The sequence below is a fragment of the Mytilus californianus genome, unplaced genomic scaffold, assembly GCF_021869535.1.
Source record: "Mytilus californianus isolate M0D057914Y unplaced genomic scaffold, xbMytCali1.0.p SCAF_3, whole genome shotgun sequence".
Taxonomy (NCBI): Eukaryota; Metazoa; Mollusca; class Bivalvia; order Mytilida; family Mytilidae; genus Mytilus; species Mytilus californianus.
Genome location: NW_026262679.1, coordinates 90,308,154 through 90,329,292, shown reverse-complemented (window position 1 = coordinate 90,329,292; position 21,139 = coordinate 90,308,154). Strand labels below are relative to the sequence as shown.

Below are 21,139 nucleotides of genomic sequence, written 5' to 3'. Positions count from 1 at the left end.
TAACATCAAAGATAAAAAAAAAATATATATATAATTATTTTTTTATTATAATATATAACAAATATTCAAGATTTAGGCAATTGATATTTATAATTAGGGGCAAATTTCAAAGGGATCACACTGTCACAATACCTTAAGCAACCTTGATCAACATATTCAAAATTTGAACTGGACATGAACATGCATACAACAAACAAAGATGTCTTCTATCATGAACAAAGTAATATGAATTTTACAATGGATTTAGATCCAAAAGTTCCAACTAATTCTATTGCCACTGGATAGTGCATATGATAGCCTTCAGTTGACATGACTCTTGGATTTAGGAAGATTGGTGTTTACACATAATTTGGATAACATCTTTTGGTAAGTACAATGGAGTTGAATGTCCACCATTTTGAATAAGTGCTTGCTCTTACAGTTCAAAATAGTGATATTTAAAGAGTTTTCTTAACTTAATAGAGTTGACAAAAGTATAAGACAATAGATTTATGCACATGAATATTATTAAAATTGTGTAAGACAGGAGATATTTTTTAAAATCTTTTTAAGACTATATGTTTTAGAAAGTACATTACTTAAATTGAAACAAGAAATCTTCTAATAAAAGCAGTTTGGTATTAAATTAGAGATCTGTGATTTGACTGCCAATAAGAGGTCTATCAACAAATGGCAACAATATTTAGCTTTTATATATACACAACTAATCTCAAAAATTTTAAAGAATAGACAAGATCAATTATGTTGTAGTTCAATGAAAAACAAATATTCAAAAAAGCAATAACAACCTAGTACTGGCATAAGGTTAAATGTATTCTATAGTAATATGCAATTTCTAGAAGGACTTGATCACTTTTAGACATTGACCCTTTAAGTGAAGCAAATGATGGAAAAATTGGTCTGTAATCATCTCTTTATAAAGAGTTATTTTCATTTTACAAGTCCAGAATTTACAATATATAGTAGTAACTTAAATCTTTATATCTTTATAATGTTTAGTTATTCTTTTAATGTATGCTAAATTCTTCAACTTTTATTTTTGCAGTATTTGAGATCAGAAAATTAAACTTTAAGGACAGTGAGTACAGAGAAACAGAACTAAAGGATACACAGATATGTAACACAACAACCTATAGAGGACAGAGAAAATTTTGTTTTATTATTAAATCATACTTTTTTAAATGCTTAGTTTTTTAAAATTCCTAATTTTTCAACTGAAATTGTTGAAAGATTTGCTGCAATGTTGCTGCAATATTGCAAGAAATTAATTTTCCTGCAATATTGCTGCAACATTGCAGCTAACTAATTTGCCGCAATATTGCTGCAACAATCATAGGTACTGATTTTTTTGACAGGCTATATAAATTATTCTTTAGAAAGCATCTATTTGATTGCTATAAGTAAAGAAGATATCTACCGACTTCTACAATTAAGCAAAACAAAGGGAAACCACATTCTTTCTCTAGAGGAACTTGCTAAAATAACAAAAATCAATAAAACAAGACAATACAGACTGAAGTGTCTCTCCTGCCCTTCTTGTAGTGGTTATGATTTAATTTTATGTTGAAAGATTTAGATCAAGGTCTTACTAAAGGTATCAATGTAACTTAAAAATAAGAGATCCATTAATAATATCTGAAAAACATCAATTCATAAAAAATTTACCTTGAACAATGAATCATGAAAACGAGGTAAAGCTTATATGAAGTCAGTCAGATGGACATGTAATTTGGAGATAAAGAACAACAATAAAAGTGTGGTTCCTTAGCTTTTGTGTTTTTTGCTCTGCGTGTACCTTTTTTTATATCATGGATGTATGCCCCCTATCCTTTCTTTTCTATTACGTACACCTTACAATCATTCTATACACTGAATATAGTAGACTTTATCATGAAAACATAACGTCATTGAACACTGAACCACCAAATATGGTTGTTTTACTACTCATTAATTGAAAAAATTAAGTGATGATTTTTTTTAAAAGTTTTTTAAGCATTCATTGAACCATGAAAATGAGGAAAAGAATATTACACCTCTGTATTCGAGATAAATATTATTCAGTTATTGTGAAATATGCAGCTGCTGGATAAGCATCCCTATGTTTTGCGTTTAGGGAAATTTGTCCTAGGTGAGACAAAAATAAGTAGTTTTTCATCAAGTGTTACTGAAAATTGAATTAGTTTTAATCTCTTGAAAATATGCAAAACATTTTCAATTACCCCGGTATGTACTGGTACACAAAGAGGTGAAAACCTCCAAAGTATATCTGAACATTTTCCATCAGGCAAAGTTGAACCTAGATGAATGTGGCTATTCTGTTAAGGTCCTGTTTGGTCATATTTCTCCTAACGTTTCAGCATATTAACACATCCCTGGCTTTAGGTTTTAGTGTTCCTAGTGAAGATAAAATCCACAAAATGCTTAGAACAGACACAATATACAAAGTATTTATTTCATTTTTATAGTCTGAATATTCTTGTTGGAAACTATAGGAGTTAATTCATAAACTAATTAACTTTTTCTCCCATTAGCCTGACATTCACCATGCTAAAGGCAAGGTTTGCACTTTGTGCAACCAGCCAAAAAATCATTTAAATTGAATAAGAAAAGTTACTATATTGGGCATCAATTCCATTTAGCTCCTTAAAAACTTCAGTTGCAATAACCTCAGAAAAAATCTAATTTAGATGAATTATACAAATCTAGACAATCCTCCTATTCATAGGCATCAATGGAAGGAACCAAGATATAACACTATATCAATGTCAATGAAGCATAAAATCTAGGCCATAGTGACCTTTGTTTGCTCAAATCTGAATGTACTCATAAAGATACATCTCTATGCAAATTTTGAAGTCTGAAGTCAACAAGAGTGCAAACGCTGAAATGTCTCGCCTTCTTTACTAATCATTGATATTATGTTGATAGTCCTAAATATAAAGCCTTATTACAACTGTCACATAAACTTAACATTAACCAAGTAAACTAAACATTGACCAATGAACCATGAAAATGAGGTCAAGGTCAGATGAACCAAGCTAGGCAGGCATGTACAGCTAACAATTCTTCCATACAACAAATATAGTTGACCTGTTGCTTATAGTTTAAGAAAAACAGACCAAAACACAAAAACTTAACTATAACCCCTGAACCATGAAAATGAGGTCAAGGTCAGATGACACCTGCCAGTTGGACATGTACACCTTACAGTCCTTCCATACACCGAATATACTAGACCTGTTGCTTATAGTATCTGAGATATGGCATGACACGGGTTATGTTCTTCTCATATATTTTATGACGGTATAATACTAAACCCCTAACAGGAGGGATTGTGCCTGATATTTATATGATGAAGACATAATCTTTCAATCAGTTTAATTGAGGTCTGGAGCTGGCATGTCAGTAACTGCTAGTAGTCTGTTGTAATTTATGTATTATTGTCATTTTGTTTATTTTCTTTTGTTTCCTATTCTGACATCGGACTCGGACTTCTCTTAAACTGAGTTTTACTGTGCGTACTGTTGTACGTTTGTTTTTCTACATTGGCTAGAGGTATAGGGGGAGGGTTGAGATCTCAAAAAACATGTTTAACCCCGCCGCATTTTTGCGCCTGTTCCAAGTCAGGAGCCTCTGGCCTTTGTTAGTCTTGTATCATTTTTAATTTTAGTTTCTTGTGTATAATTTGGAGTTTAGTATGAAGTCCATTATCACTGAACTAGTATACATAATTGTTTAGGGGCCAGCTGAATGACGCCTCCGGGTGCGGGAGTTTCTCACTGCATTGAAGACCCATTGGTGGCCTTCGGCTGTTGTCTGCTCTATGGTCGGGTTGTTGTCTCTTTGACACATTCCCCATTTCCATTCTCAATTTTATTGACCACCAAAACTTAACCTTGTTCACTGATCCATGAAATGAGGTGGAGGTCAAGTGAAAACTGTCTGATGGGCATGAGGACCTCGCAAGGTACGCACATACCAAATATAGTTATCCTATTACTTATAATAAGAGAGAATTTAACATTACAAAAAATCTGAACTTTTTTTTCAAGTAGTCACTGAACCATGAAAATGAGGTCAAGGACATTGGACATGTGACTGACAGAAACTTCGTAACATGAGGCATCCATATACAAAGTATGAAGCATCCAGACCTTCCACCTTCTAAAATATAAAGTTTTTAAGAAGTTTAACTAACGCCGCCTCCACATCACTATCCCTATGTCGAGCTTTCTGTGACAAAAGTCGCAGGCTCGACAAAAATTGAAGACAGTCAAATAAGCATGACATGCAGGTCACAGTGATTTTAAAGTTGGACTCTTTACCTTTCAGACCTACTTTAACAATAATTTGTGTTGGTTCTAAGGTAAATGGATATTTTAATTTCAGTCAAAGCTAAAAAGGTTAAACTATCAACAAAAACTAGTTGTCCATTCTAAAGAATAAAACATCATAACAATTTCCCCAGTGTTTGATGCACAATTTTATCTGTCCATGGACATTAACCAAAAAAACCAAAAGCGTTTGATATAAACTTCATAAAAATTCAACAAGAAATGTAGGTGAGAGAGTGCTTACAATACAATATTCAATATAACTAACATTCAAAAGAGATGAAGCTCCTGCAAAAATAATTGATTAGTGATGATTTTCAAACTACTCCATAAAGGTCAATTTAAAGTTAAAGAAATTCCCTTCAAGCTGGTGATCAGTTGTTTTTCTAATAAGACATGAATGAGATAAAAGTAGTTACAACAAAAAAGTACAGTACAATAGCATACAACCACCACCAACAAACAATACATTATTTCAGGCACAAAATGTGGTGGGGTTATAATAGTATTACTTGTCCACATAACTCCCATATTTCCTTTCTACACCATATGTTGTAAAAATAAAACACAAATTTTGAATTATTTAATTTAAAATAATAAAATGTCAGAACTTTTACAAAAATGAACACATGAAATAGACTAATCAAATATTGCTTAATTAATGCATGTATAAATTAACAAAGTTTATATTGATGTTCTGGTATTAATAAGAGCAAACTACTGCTGCCATCTAATGTTAATTAATCTGTCTGTTTGCTTCTCAGAGTTCTCCTGTAAAAATAAAAAAATAAAATTCATTCATAAATAATTACACGAACATACCCCCCAAAATAGCAGCTGTGTGATTGAAAAAAACTATTGCATGCATTTTCAGTATTTCTACTGTCAACTAATTATATAATTTACATGTATACATAGTGTAGTGTTTAAAATATTTGTATGAAGCCGAGATAGAAAATGCGAGGATTGGCCGATCAATTTTTTTTTCTGTTTCTAGCAGAGTACAAATGATTTCTATAATTTTCTTCACTATACTAATATTGTTTTAATCCTGTAATTTTGTTCATTTAGGGATTTTAAAACAATTCAACTATATAAAAAAGAAGATGTGGTATGATTGCCAATGAGACAACTCTCCACAAGAGACCAAATGACACAGAAATTAACAAATATAGGTCACCGTACGGCCTTCAACAATGAGCAAAGCCCATACTGCACAGTCAGCTATAAAAGGCCCTGAAATGACAATGTAAAACAATTCAAACGAGAAAACTATATTAGGTTCACTGTGGATGAGATCCCCCTTTCTAAGTTTTAGTAGAATTTTTTATTTTTATTCTATGGTTTTTTGTCAATGTTTTCAAGAGATTTCTGTTTTGCATGTTCTTACCAACAGTTTCTAGGGAAAGCAAGTAGACGATATAATATATGTGCCTGTTTGTGTTTTGACCTATTCATATTTGAACTTATATGAAAAATTTTAAGTCTGATTGTGCAGGAAGAAAACTTCTCTCAGGATTTTTTATTAGCAAACATTTTTGCATTGTGCACTGTTACTGATTTTTTCTTTTTTTTTTCATTTTGAGTTTATATTTTAGTAATAATTTAGTCAAATGCCAGACCTGCAAGTCCACATTACAAAATTTCACTCAAAAAATGAATTCTCCAAGAACAAAATGACAAACCCAGGTTAAACTGAATGTCTTGCTACTAATTGCCATCGACAAAGAAACAATTCTGTATCAGTTAGAGGTTTTATCAAAATGATGCTTTATTAGATTCATAGTTTTTTTTAGGTAATCTATATATTATTTCTCAGAATGCTAAAATCAATAAAGCTACGAGATCAAAAACTCTATATTTAATTATACAGGAAGTTAGATCCTGCCTTTGACATTATAAACCAGTAAACTTACTGTGAAGAATATACTTCCTACTATTCTCAAATCTCTGAAAGTTTTTTGTTACTCAATTTGATATGTAAAACTTACCTTGATCTAGGCTGATCGAGTTCTGGTGCCTTGCTATCTTGTTTGGACCTCAATGTTGGTTTACCTTTCTTCTCACTGGAAATTTTTAAATTATCAAAAAAATATTTAAAACATTTAAACAAATAGATATCAATATCTTTAACCAAATAATATTTAATTATTTTTCACAATGTTTAGAAATATACAGTTATTTGTAGGGCTGATGACCTTATATGCAAGTTTATAAATACTTATTTTAGTATATAAATTGTACTTAACATGCTTAAGGTGGTACCAAACACCCTGACTAAAATTAATTTGGCTCGTTTAATTTTCATAAAATTTTGACAAATATTTACTTTGACCCTTTGACAAAAATATAAAAATTTCAAAAAACTTGAACCACACACTTTATCGGAAAAATTTCATTGGATATATAGCAGTTTGACAAACACTAATTTTGATCATTGAGAATCTTAATATTTCCTTAACAATAGGACGTGATTGAAACATTCAGCTGACTTTTACAGAGTTATCTCCCTGTAGTGTTATGTACCACCTTAAAGGGAAAACAATTGAAAATCATTTGGTTAAAATAAATAATACAAATGAACATTTACATAATAATTCATAATATAACAAAGCCTTAAACCCAAAATAACTTTGGCTTTTTTTAAAGATCATTCTTTTATAAATGTCAGGTCAGATGTGTAAGAATGATGTTTAACTGATCATTGAGGAATTGACATTTTCACATTGAAAGTTCTTACTTTGAAACTTCTTCATCTTTAGCCTTTTTAGCTGGTTTTGCTGACCTTGTTCCTCTGGATGGAGATTCAAATACGGTATCCAAATCACTACAATTGTGGAGAAAACAATCAAATAAATTAAAGACACTGCAGTTTTCTTTTTGTTTACATGATGCTGCCACTGACAACAATTTTATAGGAGGTAATAAGAATGTCTCTTACAAATGACAGGACACACACAATATATTTGACACAATTTTTAGGTAGCTTATTCACGAAAATTAAAGCAATATAAGATTTTTATCATTTATTACCATGCAAACCATAGTTGATGGTTTTATCTTCCAAATTTATAGCAATAATTTGGAGCTCTGGAATTGTACAAGACCTTTATCATTAACTTGTGACCACTTAATATCCATAATTACAATATCCGAAAAGTGTCTAGCAAATTGAAAAAAAAATCATATTCTAAACAGCTGTCTATTTTAAAACTATTTTCATGCAGTATGTCAGAAAACAAGCCTGAAAACTATAGTTAATTACAAGATCAGTATTACTTGTAAAGTTTTAAGACCTCTTTTTAAAAATTCTTATAATCTAGGATTAAATGTTTAATTTTAACATCATATTTTATCTTTACCTTTCATCTAAAACAGTTTCCAGGTCTTTAGTCATTTTCCTAGTTGATTTAATCCGATGATGGGATACCTTAGCTGGAGAACCACTTTCAGAATCACTAAAAATAGACATAATAATAAATTAACCATGCTTAATCTGGAAATTTATAAAATGCTGTTTGTTCTCATATAAAAGGAAAGTTATTAAACTTTCATTATATGGCAAATTATACAACTATTAATGGTTAAATTACACAATATAACAGTATTTCTAGGTGTTGTGATTGGTAGCTAATTTAGTCATGTTATCAGTAGCTTCATTGGAAACAGCACCATTGTTATCCTATTTGAAAATATGATTTTACACAATGACCTATAAACATTTGGGGGAAACCAATTCTTCCCTTCTGTTTTAACATGAGTTTAAATATTTCTTAATTTTTGATAGAATGAGGTATTTAAATTTTTCGAAAAAAACATGCTCTTAAAAGTTTGAATGTTGAAAATCTAATTTCAACTGGGAGAAATATTTTAATTTTCTGGCAACTGAGTAAGAATTCATATGTTCTGTTGTTTCAACATTTATGATTGGATTCAAAAAGAAAATTTCTACCAAATCTTGACCACTTGTTTTCTGTAAGTTATAAGGAAAGAAATAGTTTACTGCTTTATCTGTTAAGTTTTTAACATCAAATATATTTTATTAATAAAAGAAAACTTGAACATCTTAAATTCGGCTTTTCTAATTAAATATTTTTTCTAAAACATGTATTCAAGTCTCATTGCTGATAACATTTTTATTATTGACCCAAAACCCCTTTATTCAAGTCACTTTTCTACCATACCTGTCTGCAGCTAGTTCTTGTAATGTAATGGAAGGTTTGGTAGAACCTTTTGTCCTGGTTCTCCTGGTCCCTGATACAACAGAGGAATCTGTGTCGTCATCAGATACCTTTTTAGTTGCTGCAGAACGTCTACCACTAGCTGTAGATTTCACAGAATCATCATCTGAGGTATCAACTGGCTTATTTCTTGTCGATCTGGTTGAAGATTTTACAGACTCGTAACTGTCTGATATGAGTTTTTTCTTGGTACCCCTGACTGTTTTTTTAATTGATGAATCAGTTGACATTGTATCTTCCTCGTCAGATACTGAAGGAGTATTTATGGCTTTTGATCTGGTACCTTTGGCTAGCACTTTCTTCTTAGTATTTCTTGGGCTTGTCTTCAGAGTTGAATCGGTGGAGGGTAAGTCATCGTCACATACCATATTCCTGGCACGTCTTGTATTTCTGGTCACAGAAACAACAGGAGAATTAGTTGATGGCTCTCCTGACACATTTCTATTGCGTCTGGTACTTCTTGTGACAGAGATTACAGATGAGTCAGTTGATGGTATATCATCCTCATCCTCTGATGAAGCAGATACAGCCTTTTTATTGACCCTTGGTGATTTTACTGAGGAATTTGATGACAGCTCATCATCAGAGAGTAAAGATGATGTCTTTCCTCTAGTACTCCTGCCAGTATTTTTCACTGGAGATGGTGATTTCTTGGATGTACTACCTACTGGTTTAGCTCCATCTTTCTTTTGGTCTACTGCCCTTCTACTTCTAACAGAAGCTGGACTCTCTGAAGGTTTTTCTTTGCTTTGTATCTTTTTGTCCCCTGGAGTTGGGGCATTGGCTGATGGCTGTCCTTTTGTTGGAGTCAATGTTTTTGGAGATTTACCCCTAGTTGTTCTTTTCACTGGAGGTGTTGCTCTGGTTGGAGTCTCTGTTCTGGTATTAGATTTGCTTTTTGTAGGTGTCACTGTTCTAGGCGATTTATCCTTTGTAGGCATCTCTGTTCTAGGAGATTTGCTTTTTGCTGCAGTCTCTTTCCTGTTTGGAGATTTGCCTTTTTGTGGTGTTCCTTTTGAAGGTGTTTCTGATCTAGATGGGGATTTTGCTGATTTCCCTCTTGCTGGAGATTTTCTTTTTGCAGGGGTTTGCACTCTTTCAGCAGTTTTCTGGCCTCTTGTGGCTGTTCGGCTTTTACCAATACTTTCTGTTTTTGGGGGAGATTTTTTAGCAGGTGTCAGCTTTTTAGGTGATTTGCCCTGCAAACGACTTTCTTCTGCTGCTGCTTTTCTTTTAGTAGGTGTTTTTCCTCTACCAGGTGATTTCTCAACTCTAGCTGGTGAACTCTTTTTAGATGACTTTCTGTGAACTGGGCTTTGTTCTTCGGTAGTTGTTTTCCTTTTTGTGGGTGTTCTCCCTCTTGGAGATTTATCTGCTCTAGCTGGAGACTTAGAAGGGGATTCTTTCCTTGTTGGAGATTTCTTAACAGGTGAACTCTTCTTAGGTGATTTGGTTTGAACAGGGCTTTCTTCCTCATCTTTTTTTTTTCTTTTTGTTGGTGTTCTGCCTCTTAATGTAGATTTTTCCTTTGAAGTAATTTCTTTCCCAGAAGATACAGATTCAGTGTCAGGGTTATCTTCAGAAGATGTAGCAGTTCTGCTTTCTACATCTGTAAGTTTAGATGGTTTCATTGTCTTGGTGGTTTGACCTTTAAGAGGTGTTATACCTTTGGCTGGTGTTCGTTTAACATTTTTAGATGGTGTTTTTACTCCAATCAACCTTGGTGTATCTGGTTCTTCCTGAATTTCTGGAAAAACTGGTAATTCTCTGATATCAGCTTCTAACTCTGATGCATCTAATGACTTGGTTGATGTTATTGATTTTACTGAAAAGATAAATATAACTTTATACTTTAGAAAAGCAAATGAGTAAAGCGAATTATCATAACCAACCTACAAACCTCCATGTCCCTTTTCTCCCCATCATAGGTTTTTTTCTAAATGCCATGCCTTTTCTTTCAAAAACAAAAAAGTCAAATGTGCATTCCCTTTACATTCCTTTTGTCAAAATGAGTAAAACCTATAAATTCTTACAATAGAAATAACTTTTGTAAATAAAAACTAACAAGCAACACCATATTGAATGATAAGTTGCAAGCAATGTCAAGCAAAGTATACCAAACACGTTACCTATTGCAGGAAAATTCCATGCTTATTGGGTATAATAAAAAAAATTCCAAGGACTTTCAAACAGGAAGTGACTGCCTAGCAAATATGAAAATCACTTAAACAGAACCACACAAAATTATCAAATTCTATACAAGCTATCAAATTATTTTTCAAAACAAATGCTGAGAAATATGTAAAGAAAATTATAGATTGTGAGTTTACCATCAGACTAGTAGATGAACAGACAGGTAAGTTTATTGCAGCATACTTCCCATTCATTTGTGAGGATATAATAGAAAGTGAGGAAATAAATATGACATACAATTTAAAAAAAAAGTATGATAAATTTAACAGCTAAATGTTTTTGAATTTTATTTCAAAGATTTCATTTTAATTGTTCCTAGAAACCATACTTCATTGTGTATGTGTGCATTCAATCATAATTCTAAAAGAAAAAATTAAGTTCACATACAGGGGTCACCACACTTCAGAATTATAGGGAGAAGTGACTTCTCCCTGGCTGCCAAACAGGGAGAAGTGAAGACCCAACAGGGATACTTCTGGGAGAAGTGAAGCCCCAACAGGGACACTTCAGGGAAAATTGAAGGATCGCGTTAATACTTTTTAAGAATCAAATTTTCCAAGCATCTTCATCTTTTTGTTATTTTTCAACACATTTTTGCATGACAACTGCTAAGGTAGTATTTCCTCGCCTTGCCATGCTTGTGGTCTGAATTACATTTGTACCTACCGAAGCAAATTGTCAAAAAATATCATAAGGACCATAAGAGCTACAGTTGTGCAGCTAGGTCTGAATGAATTGAAGATTTGAGATTGGTCAAATTTTGCTGCATCTCAAAGATTTTTCAAACAAAAGTATGTTTTGAATTGCTCACAATTGTGTTTAACAACATTAAATAAAGCAAGAACCCTTTAAAAAAATAATAATCAATTGATAAGTAAGTTAAAATATCTTGAATACGGTTTCAATGTCTTTCATTGCTAAGATCATAATTAAAAAATATATTTGTTCTTTAAATTATTTTTTATAGGAATTCAGAAAGAAAAACTGTTTGTCACTTGTTGAAAATGTATAGTGAAACTCTGTTAATTTCAAACCGTGTGCGATTGTTTGTGGTATTTTCATGGAAAAGGCCGTTTCCCAGCATCAAGTTGCCATTGGAAATGCATATAAATAATTCTAGAACACTTCACGAGTGTTAAAATATGACAAAATCACAAAAAGTAACATAAAAAAAGTTGTGTATTTTTCATTACCGGAAATTGAATAAACACTTGTAAATCGAAATCAAATATGGTGCGAGACGCAGCGGAAAATTCGTACGTACTAGTTTACAAAAATATACGACTTTGGAAGTAAAATAGTGCCGTCCTTTAGCGAATTAATGTTATAGTATTCATCAAAATATTGTTTAAAGGACCTTTAGCTAAAACAAAGCACATGCAGCAGTCTGTAACACCAAATCCTGAAAAACCTACTACATTTTGTAGTTTATACATCATTGTCCTGGTTCCCAGCTGACTACTAAACTTTGTACAGTTAAAAGAACAAGCGGATTCCAGTTCACATTATGCAACATTTGAAAAGAAATGAGAAATTTTTAATGAAGCATCAAATTTTGATATCTATCAGTAAATATAAGATAATCAAATTAAAATTGCATATTAATATGGATTAGGTAAATGATAAGAGTTTTGAAAAGATAAAAGGGCGCCCTCTACAATTTCAATAACAAAGATGGCGGTCAATAAACAAACATCGCAAAATCTAGTTTTATTCTTGTTCCTTGCTTATAGTACATCCTGTCAAGCAATTTTAATGTTGGAGTATAATACCACGGACAAATCAGTTCTGAATTCTGGGAAAACATATTTTGTATATTCGTCAATTATCGGATCGTTTATGTTTGGCTTGAGGATTTTTCAAAAATCACGAGGGGACATTGGGGAATTTTACTAAAAATCGAGGGCGACATAAACTTCTCCCTGGGGCTTCTCTAGAGCAAAGTGGGGAGTGCTAGGGCGACTATGTCGCTCACTTTGCCTGGTGTGGTGACCCCTGCACATAAGGGAAAATTGTAAAACTACATTTTATAGTTAATAATATAAAATTCTGAAAATTCAACAAAACAATTATTTACTTCTCTTCAAAGTTCTTGATTCTTGAAACAAGGATCCTTCCAATTGTTGAGCTGTGTCATTAAGAGCTGAACGGTCAATTGTAGTGTTGGCATCTTCATCACCTTTCTCCTCTGTGGCTACAAAAAGGTATTATAAACTATCATAAACTGTTAACACAGAGATATGTCTCGCCTTTTTGTATTTTTGATAATGCAAATGTTGAAATTAAAATAGTAATACTTTAACATGCAAGTTATGCAAATATTCAAAGTCAATGAACCATGACTGAAGGTACATGGATAAACAATCTCCATGGAAATGAGATGTGCAAATGCTAATACAACTGCATACCAAATATCATTGACTTATCATAAGTCTTTCCCTTTAAATAAACCTAAACACAAACATTAACTTGTAAACTATGTAAAAGTTTCAAAGTCAATGAACCATGATGAGGGGTGGGGTTATATAATATCCATGGAAATGAAACTTGCACAAATATCATTGACTTAACATTAGTGGTTCACCTTAAACTGATCAAATCACAAACTAATACATGTAAACTAATCAAAAGTTTCAAAGTTAATAGACCATGACTGAAGGGGCAGGGCCAAATATTCTCCATGGAAATGAGATGTGCTAATGCTTATACAACTGCATACGAATTAATTAACATTGGCCTATCACTAATGGTTCCCCATGAACTGACCTAATCACAAACTAATACATGTTAACAAAGCAAAAGTTTCAGTCAATAGACCATGACTGAGGGGGCGGCGCCATATAATCTCCATGGAAATGAGATATGCCAATGCTTATACAACTGCATACCAAATATCATTGACCTACCACTAGTGGTTCCCCATAAACTGACCTAATTACAAACTAATACATGTAAACTAAGCAAAAGTTTCAAAGCCAATATATCATGACTGAGGGGGCAGGCCAAATAATCGATGGAAATGAGATGTGCCAATGCTAATACAACTGCATACCAAATATCATTGACCTACCACTAGTGGTTCACCATAAACTAGACCTAATCACAAACTAATACATTGTTGACGCCGCCGCCAGAAACAACATACCTATGTCTCGCTTTTTGACTCTGTCAAGGTGAAACAAAAAAGTACATCAGCACTTATAACATCAAATTAAACTAGTATCCCATACATAAAAGGTGGTAGAATTTATAGGCATTCAGATATAAGTACTTTTACATTCTTGCCAAGAAATAAGTTTAAAAAAAGTATAATGAGTTAAGCCATTCTCAACTGATTTTTATAGTTTGTTCTTATGTTGTCCTGTAACACCACTGTCCCAGGATAGGAGGAGGGTTGAGCGCTCACAAACATGCTTAACCCCGCACATTCTTTATGTGCCTGTCCCAAGTCAGGAGCCTGTAGTTCAGTGGTTGTCGTTGGTTTATGTCTGTCATATTTGTTTTTTGTAAATTGTTTTATTATAAATTAGGCCGTTAGTTTTCTCAATTGAATTGTTCCATATTTTTCATGTCAGGTCCTTTTATAGCAGACTATATGGTATGGTTTTTTTCTCATTGTTGCAGGCCGTACAGTTGCCTATAATTGCTTAATTGCTTTCATCCACTTCATTTGAACTTTGGTGGATAGTTGTCTCATTGGCAATCATACCACATCTCCTTATTTTTATAAGACAGGAATATGAAAACGAACCCTGTACAACAATTGATAGCAAAAACTCATAAAGGCCTCTTGGGTCAGCTCTCCTAAAACCAATACAAATTTTCTTCATGTACAATACTTTTGACAGGACAAAGTAAAATATACATTGCTATCTTGTCTTTACAGCCTCTTTGTCATTCTTACAAATTTTGATTACCTTCTGTTTGCTCATCAGTGTTATTATCTTCTTCCATGCTTGGGGATTCCTCAGGAAGCAATGAATTAACATAAGCTTTGATCTTTTCTACTGTCTTCAGACATGGGTTGTCCTTTATAACCTTTAAAATAAATTGAATATCATTTTTTATTTATTATTACTGTGGATTCATTTATTTTCGTGGGTACCAATTTTCGTGGATTGATGAAAACTTGCATTTTCTTGGATATTTAATTTCGTGTCTTTGGCAAAGTTTGCATACATTCCTTTAGAAAATTTGTAATTCATTGAACATTTATATTCATGGTTCCCCAGTACCCACGAAATCCGCTAAAATTAGTATCCAACGAATATTATTGAATCCACAGTATTTATTCGAATTGTCATGAACTCAAATTTAAGCTATTACTTTACCAATTCTATTTACATTTAAGAGTTTCGTTGTACATTGTTAGAAATTCCTAGTGGTTTTTGGACCAGAATTGTTTCATTAGGTTATATTGTGATGTGTTGTTAGATTTGGTTGTCCACTGACCAAATCAGATGACAGAAATACATTCGTCAAAATTAATTTCTTTTCCAAATGATCTCCTAGATAATCTTAGCGGCATAATGAAAAGTGACAAACTACACTGTGCATGTTAGCTTCAGGACATAGTCATACTGATCAATTTGATCTGATAGTGGCAGAAGCAATACTCTTAAAACTGGCCTCCTCATTTAGATATGTAAACAGAAAATATAAGTTGCTCACATTGTTGTGCTTAGCATAACCCCACTCCAAATTCAAATTATCGGAAACAGGAAATAGTTATCAGACAGATCTGAAAAGCCCTTACAAGTTACAACTCATCACTGCCAAGCTAATGACTAAATATAAAGTCATGTTGTTCAACACTTTTTGATAATAGTGTGACAAATTTTTTTAAGTTCATTCAACATATTGAAAAATTCAAAGTATCAGCAAACAGGAAGTAGGTGTCTGACAAATATGAAAAGTGTTCACACCTTCCAACTTATCTCTCAAGCTGCTGGTGAAATAGTATGTCATTCTGTTCAGTAGAACTTAAGAATTGTGTGACAAAAACTTTAAGTTCATTCAACAAATTGAAAAATTCAAAGAATAGGCAAACAGGAAGAAGGTGTCTGACAGACCCCAAAAATATTGCTCACAGATTACAACTCATCACTATCAAGCTCCTGAATCAAATTCTGTTCTGTAGTACCTGTGAAAGTGTGACGGAAATAATTATTGGACGAGCGGACAAGTAAATGCAGTATGTATAATTACTTTTGAAATCTTCTCAGTTAGCACTGCAATCTCTTTAAGGTTAACAACATTATTAGGTGAAAATTCCAGCTGGTTTAAGACTTTGACGAACACCTTCAGAGTATTGGCCTCAGGGTTAGACAGAATTTCATTACATATTGTTATAGCTAAGTTGTCATGGCCTGGATTCTCCTAAAAAAATATAAAACAGATAGTACGTCATTAAAAGTTGTCATTCACTAAATTCTACTATAACTATAAACAGACAGAATTTCATTATGTATCGTAATTGCTAAATTATCATGGCCTTGATTCTTCTAAAAAATATAAACATATAGTATGTGATTGCAAGTTGTCATTAGCTAATTCTACTATAAAGACTAAAAACAGAATGAATTTCATTATGTATAGTAATAGCTAAAAAGTATTAGCAGACAGCATGTAATGACAAGTTCCCATGACCTAATTTATCTTATAATTTTCAATGCCATCTCTATTATCAAGAAAACTAGTCACTAAATTTACTTTAGATAGAATACCAAAGCAATGATAAGAGGTCTCAACATTTCCCTAGCCTAATACATTTTATTCTTGGCATATAATTAAGTCGACACTCCTTTGAATGATTTCATCATTTATCCATATGCTATAAAATAAGGAGATGTGGAATGATTTCCAGAAAGACAAATTTCCACCAGAGTCCAAATGACTTGGATTTAGGCAGCTATAGGTCATCTACAGCCTTCAACAAAAGCAAAACCCATACTGTATAGTCAGCTATAAAAGGCACAAACATGACAAAATGTGAAACATTTCAAACAAACTACCAATGCCTTTCTTGTAACAAAATAAACCAAAAGCAAATATAAAAGGCAGCAACATGAAAACCACTGAAAAACAGGCTTCTTACTATGAAAAGATACATATAGAATGTGGCAGGGCTAAACATGCTTGATAGCGCTCCACAATACCTCAATATATTATGAAAGACAATTCTTTTTTATTGGTTTGTTTTACACCCTAACTTTGTATGAGAACTTAAAATTCATATTTCAGTTAATATATCTAACATGAAAATTTCAGTAGATTTGATTCTAGATCATCATTTAGAGCTGTTATACTAATGCTAGCAAGTTAGAGGTTTGGTTGGCTTGCTTGCTTTGTTTGTATTAATGTTTGCTCAAGCACTGTAATTAAGATTGACATCTGAAAACAATATAAAAAGGCTGAGTTAAACTTGTATACATTATATTTAAATTTGATTGGACATTATCAAATAATCAAATTTACCTCTATACAGGTTTAACTCTGCCTACTTATATCGTTTGCAGATGTCAATCTTAATTACAATGCTTGAGCAAACTTGAATACAAACAAAGCAAGCAAGCCAACCAAACCTTTAACTCACTAGCATTAGGATAACAGCTGTAATAAATAAATATAATATTAATAATACAATAGTATTTGATAAGCATACATACAGTAGTTTGTTCTTCAGATTTCTGATTTTCCAGTAGCAATTTAGAGTTTGTCAGTTGTACCAACAATTCAGCCACATTGTCTGGATTGACTTCAGCAAGTGGACTAGACAATGGAGCACTGACTATGGTCTTCAATGTTGGTAGGAAGGCTTCCTCAATCATTTCTTGGTTAGATCTGAAAATCAAAGAAGTCTTTAATAAAAAATGTAATGATTTGTATGTTACTACATGTGTGAATCATATTTTCCACTGGTTTGATATTCATATTTTTAAGTGATGTTTCAACCCATTCTCTGCATTTCCATTGTACTCCAGTCAGTCAACAAATACAATTTTACATTATAAAACCTCTATCTGTTGTCGCTGTGAATTCACAATGACTGCAGCACTTTGCTACTTTTCAATTTTTAAGAATTTATTCGATACATTGAATGTCAGAAATGGCTGAATAATATCCTACAAGTATAGTAAAGTGGATATTTCAATGCTCTGATCGTTATGTACTCTTGTTTATGCATCTTTAATTTTAATCAAAGAGCTGACAGCTCTGAAGTGGAAGAAGATGCATAAAAGGTAACTTGAATTACCGTGAAAGCAGCCCACACCAACCCAGTCTGCTCTGTCCCATTATTGCTTTCGACATATTTTTTTCTTCCAAAAATAATATTCTTTAATAATACTCATGTCTCAACCAAAACTGACTATACTAAACTAAAAAATCTACCAATTCTGTAGATTCAAATTAAATTTTCTATAATTCCATACATTCGTCTCAGCATGGGGAACTTGATGCAAGCAATTATACTAGCAATTAATTAGGTTTCACTTGAAAGTTTTTCTGTCAAAGGTAGATAGTTCACTTTGGGTATTCCAACTTCCTTCGTATAAAAAAAACTGGCCACCATGATTTTAGTCAAGTGTGCTTAAAGTAGGGTTTAACATCAAACATCAATCAGTTAATCATGAATTGTTCTAGTTGTTCACAGTTACTTGTTTTTCTCATTATAAACATATATTGAAAAATGCTAAATATATCCAATGCAGATTTGTCTGAGGTCAGGGATTGGGTTTTGAGCACTTGTTAACATTTCAAACCCGTTCATTTTCTGTATGTGCTTGACCCAAATCGTGAACCACTAATTTGCTGTTGTTAATAATATTTGTTTTTCATCTAACATGTCTGATATTTTTACACAAAAGTACGAGGGTAGGAATGCCATTTTCCATCAGGCGTCAAACGGTCATTTTCTGAAATGTTTCATGAATGATTGATGGCAACAAATTATTGGTTCCGTACTCGAGGGTCGTAATGGGGGTACCTTCATGACGAATAACGGTAAAAAGCTGGACTATTTATATGTTAAATCCCGTTTTTGATCACTTAAAACTTTGAAACGTAAGGCAATAAAGGTAATCGTTGGGGACATTCCGACAATGATTGACATAAAATCTACGAACTTTCGATATGGATTCCGTCAACTGACATTAGTTCGTACATTGATATTTCTCAATCTGTCAACTGACAGTGCATTGTTTGAAGTGAAAAGCACCAGCAGATATAAGTGTGCTTTTGACTCTTTATTATCGCAATAACATACTGAAATATTCTAACTTTCGTTTTAAAAAACACATGTTTTCTAAAACCGGAATATGACTTGATTGCGTTATAGATTTGAACACAGACGGAACAACTAAATCCGTGTATTTTTTGTCTAGCATCATTGAGTTGAAGTCGTACTCTCCACGTAGATACTTGAAATTAACATAAGATGCATTGTTTGAATTAATGAAAATTCTGTTCATCATTATTTTGAAACTTTCAGATGCACAATTAAATTTCCCATTTATGCACATGTGCAGATACGAAACCAATGTGGTTTGGATTAACCCTAATAATCCAGTTGTTTAATTCCGATTACTCCAACGAGAAACGGCAGTGAATAGAGAGCGCTGAATCATTCGAATGAGTTTCTGATTATAATTAAATTAACGCATGCGTACTACCTAACTTTAAAAACATCCTGTTACAAGTAAATAATAAGTAACGTACATGTAAGATGAGATGAAATCTTATAATTGACATAATAAAAAGGTAGATATTAAAACATTAAAACATGAGAAATTATAACACAAACGGTAGTGATTGTTTTTCAAGTCTAACTGTACTTTTGTTTTACACAATGATGCAGATGCTATTTGACAAACTTGAAACCGATCATGTGTAAACATCGGTGTCAAGATATGGCACGGAAGTTATGAAACAGTAAAGCACAGAAAAGGATACGGCAACACTCCTGGTGACGGTTCAATGATTTTACAGCCGGCAGTATAGGATTTCAGAAGACTTCAAAGTCTTCTTCCACTAAATAAATAATGGCAAACTGAACTGTGATCCCTTTCTAGAAAAGTGATCAGTTTTGTTTGGTAGCATTTTGTGTCCGTTATAATTTCAAATAAGAAGGAATTTTTCTAAATATAAAAGAACATTTGTATACTTCCAGATCAAATTAAGAAAAGATATGCAATCTTTTTAAAGAAAATACAAGTAGTACTTCAACATGCTTAAACCTGCCACATTCTTTTTGTGTTTGTCTCAAGCCAGGAGCCTGTAGCACAGTGGTTGTCGTTGGTTCATGTCTGTCATATTTGTTTTTCGTAAATTGTTTTGTTATAAATTAGGAAGTTTGTTTTCTCAATTAAATTGTTTCATATTTTTTCATATCGAGGCCTTTTATAGCCGACTATACAGTATGGGTTTTTCTCATTGTTGAAGGTTGTACGGTTGCCTATAATTGCTTACATCCACTTCATTTGAACTTTTGTGGATAGTTGTCTCATTAGCAATCATACCACATCTCCTTATTTTTATATTAATCCAGATATAGGAATTTACTCAACAAACACTGCTTATAGCTTATGTTTCAGGCATTACTAGTTTTTAAAAGCTTAAAAGAACATCAGATAAATACTGTGTGTGAAGCATTTAACTATATCATTAACTGAATTCAAAAGTTTGTAATCTGTATATTAATTACCTTCCAGCAAAAGCAAATATTGGCAAGAATGTTCCAAGGCAATGACGTAGGTGTGTATCATCTTCAGTTACTGGGTTATACCATAACAATAATAGGTGAGACAGGATCTTTGAAGATACCACTCTTCCTGACAACATTAGCTTAGACATGCCTTCTGCAGCAATTGTACGTAGTTCAGAGTTCTGAAACAGAATGTCTTAATATAGATAAACTTGTTTAGTTGATCCTAGATGCTAAATACATGTATAACAGTTTGAAATCTTTAGCACTTCATCATGTCAAGTATATCACAAAGTGAAACATTGGAATTAAATCAACATGATAGGAAATTGGTTATTATATGTTCACTTGTTAAATTTTAATTCTTATATACACCATCAGAAAAACCTATTTTAAATAGAAAACTAACATGGCAGCAAGAACCCTGCTTGCACATTTGTGAAAGTGTTTGATTGAGAAAAGTGTTACATGTTACAACTCATCATTGTCAAGCTGTTGAACACTATGAAGTCATTATGTTTAGTAGTACCTCAGGAGTGTTAGAGAACTTTTTAGGATAAACAGACAGACTGACAAGGTCAATGCAATAAAGCACCCTCTCCAAGATTAGAAAAAAGATGTTTCTCAAATTTTTGGATTTTTTAACCAATAAGAGAATAATCTTGATG

At 32.6% G+C, this 21,139-nt stretch overlaps 1 protein-coding gene across 1 annotated transcript in view; it reads right to left on the bottom strand.

The window, feature by feature from the left end:
• Positions 1-4,902: 4,902 nt before the first annotated feature.
• The window catches only part of LOC127735373 (condensin complex subunit 3-like), a 37,106-nt gene continuing 20,869 nt past the window's right edge, over positions 4,903-21,139 (bottom strand). Inside the window, exons 14-23 of the mRNA XM_052245530.1 lie at positions 20,472-20,653; positions 17,437-17,611; positions 15,977-16,147; positions 14,686-14,806; positions 12,846-12,962; positions 8,519-10,400; positions 7,697-7,792; positions 7,075-7,161; positions 6,326-6,400; positions 4,903-5,105 (exon numbers count right to left, since the gene is read on the bottom strand). Of these exons, the coding sequence (XP_052101490.1) occupies positions 5,075-5,105; positions 6,326-6,400; positions 7,075-7,161; positions 7,697-7,792; positions 8,519-10,400; positions 12,846-12,962; positions 14,686-14,806; positions 15,977-16,147; positions 17,437-17,611; positions 20,472-20,653 (2,937 nt within the window). The 3' untranslated portion in view covers positions 4,903-5,074. The remainder of the gene's footprint in view (positions 5,106-6,325; positions 6,401-7,074; positions 7,162-7,696; positions 7,793-8,518; positions 10,401-12,845; positions 12,963-14,685; positions 14,807-15,976; positions 16,148-17,436; positions 17,612-20,471; positions 20,654-21,139) is intronic.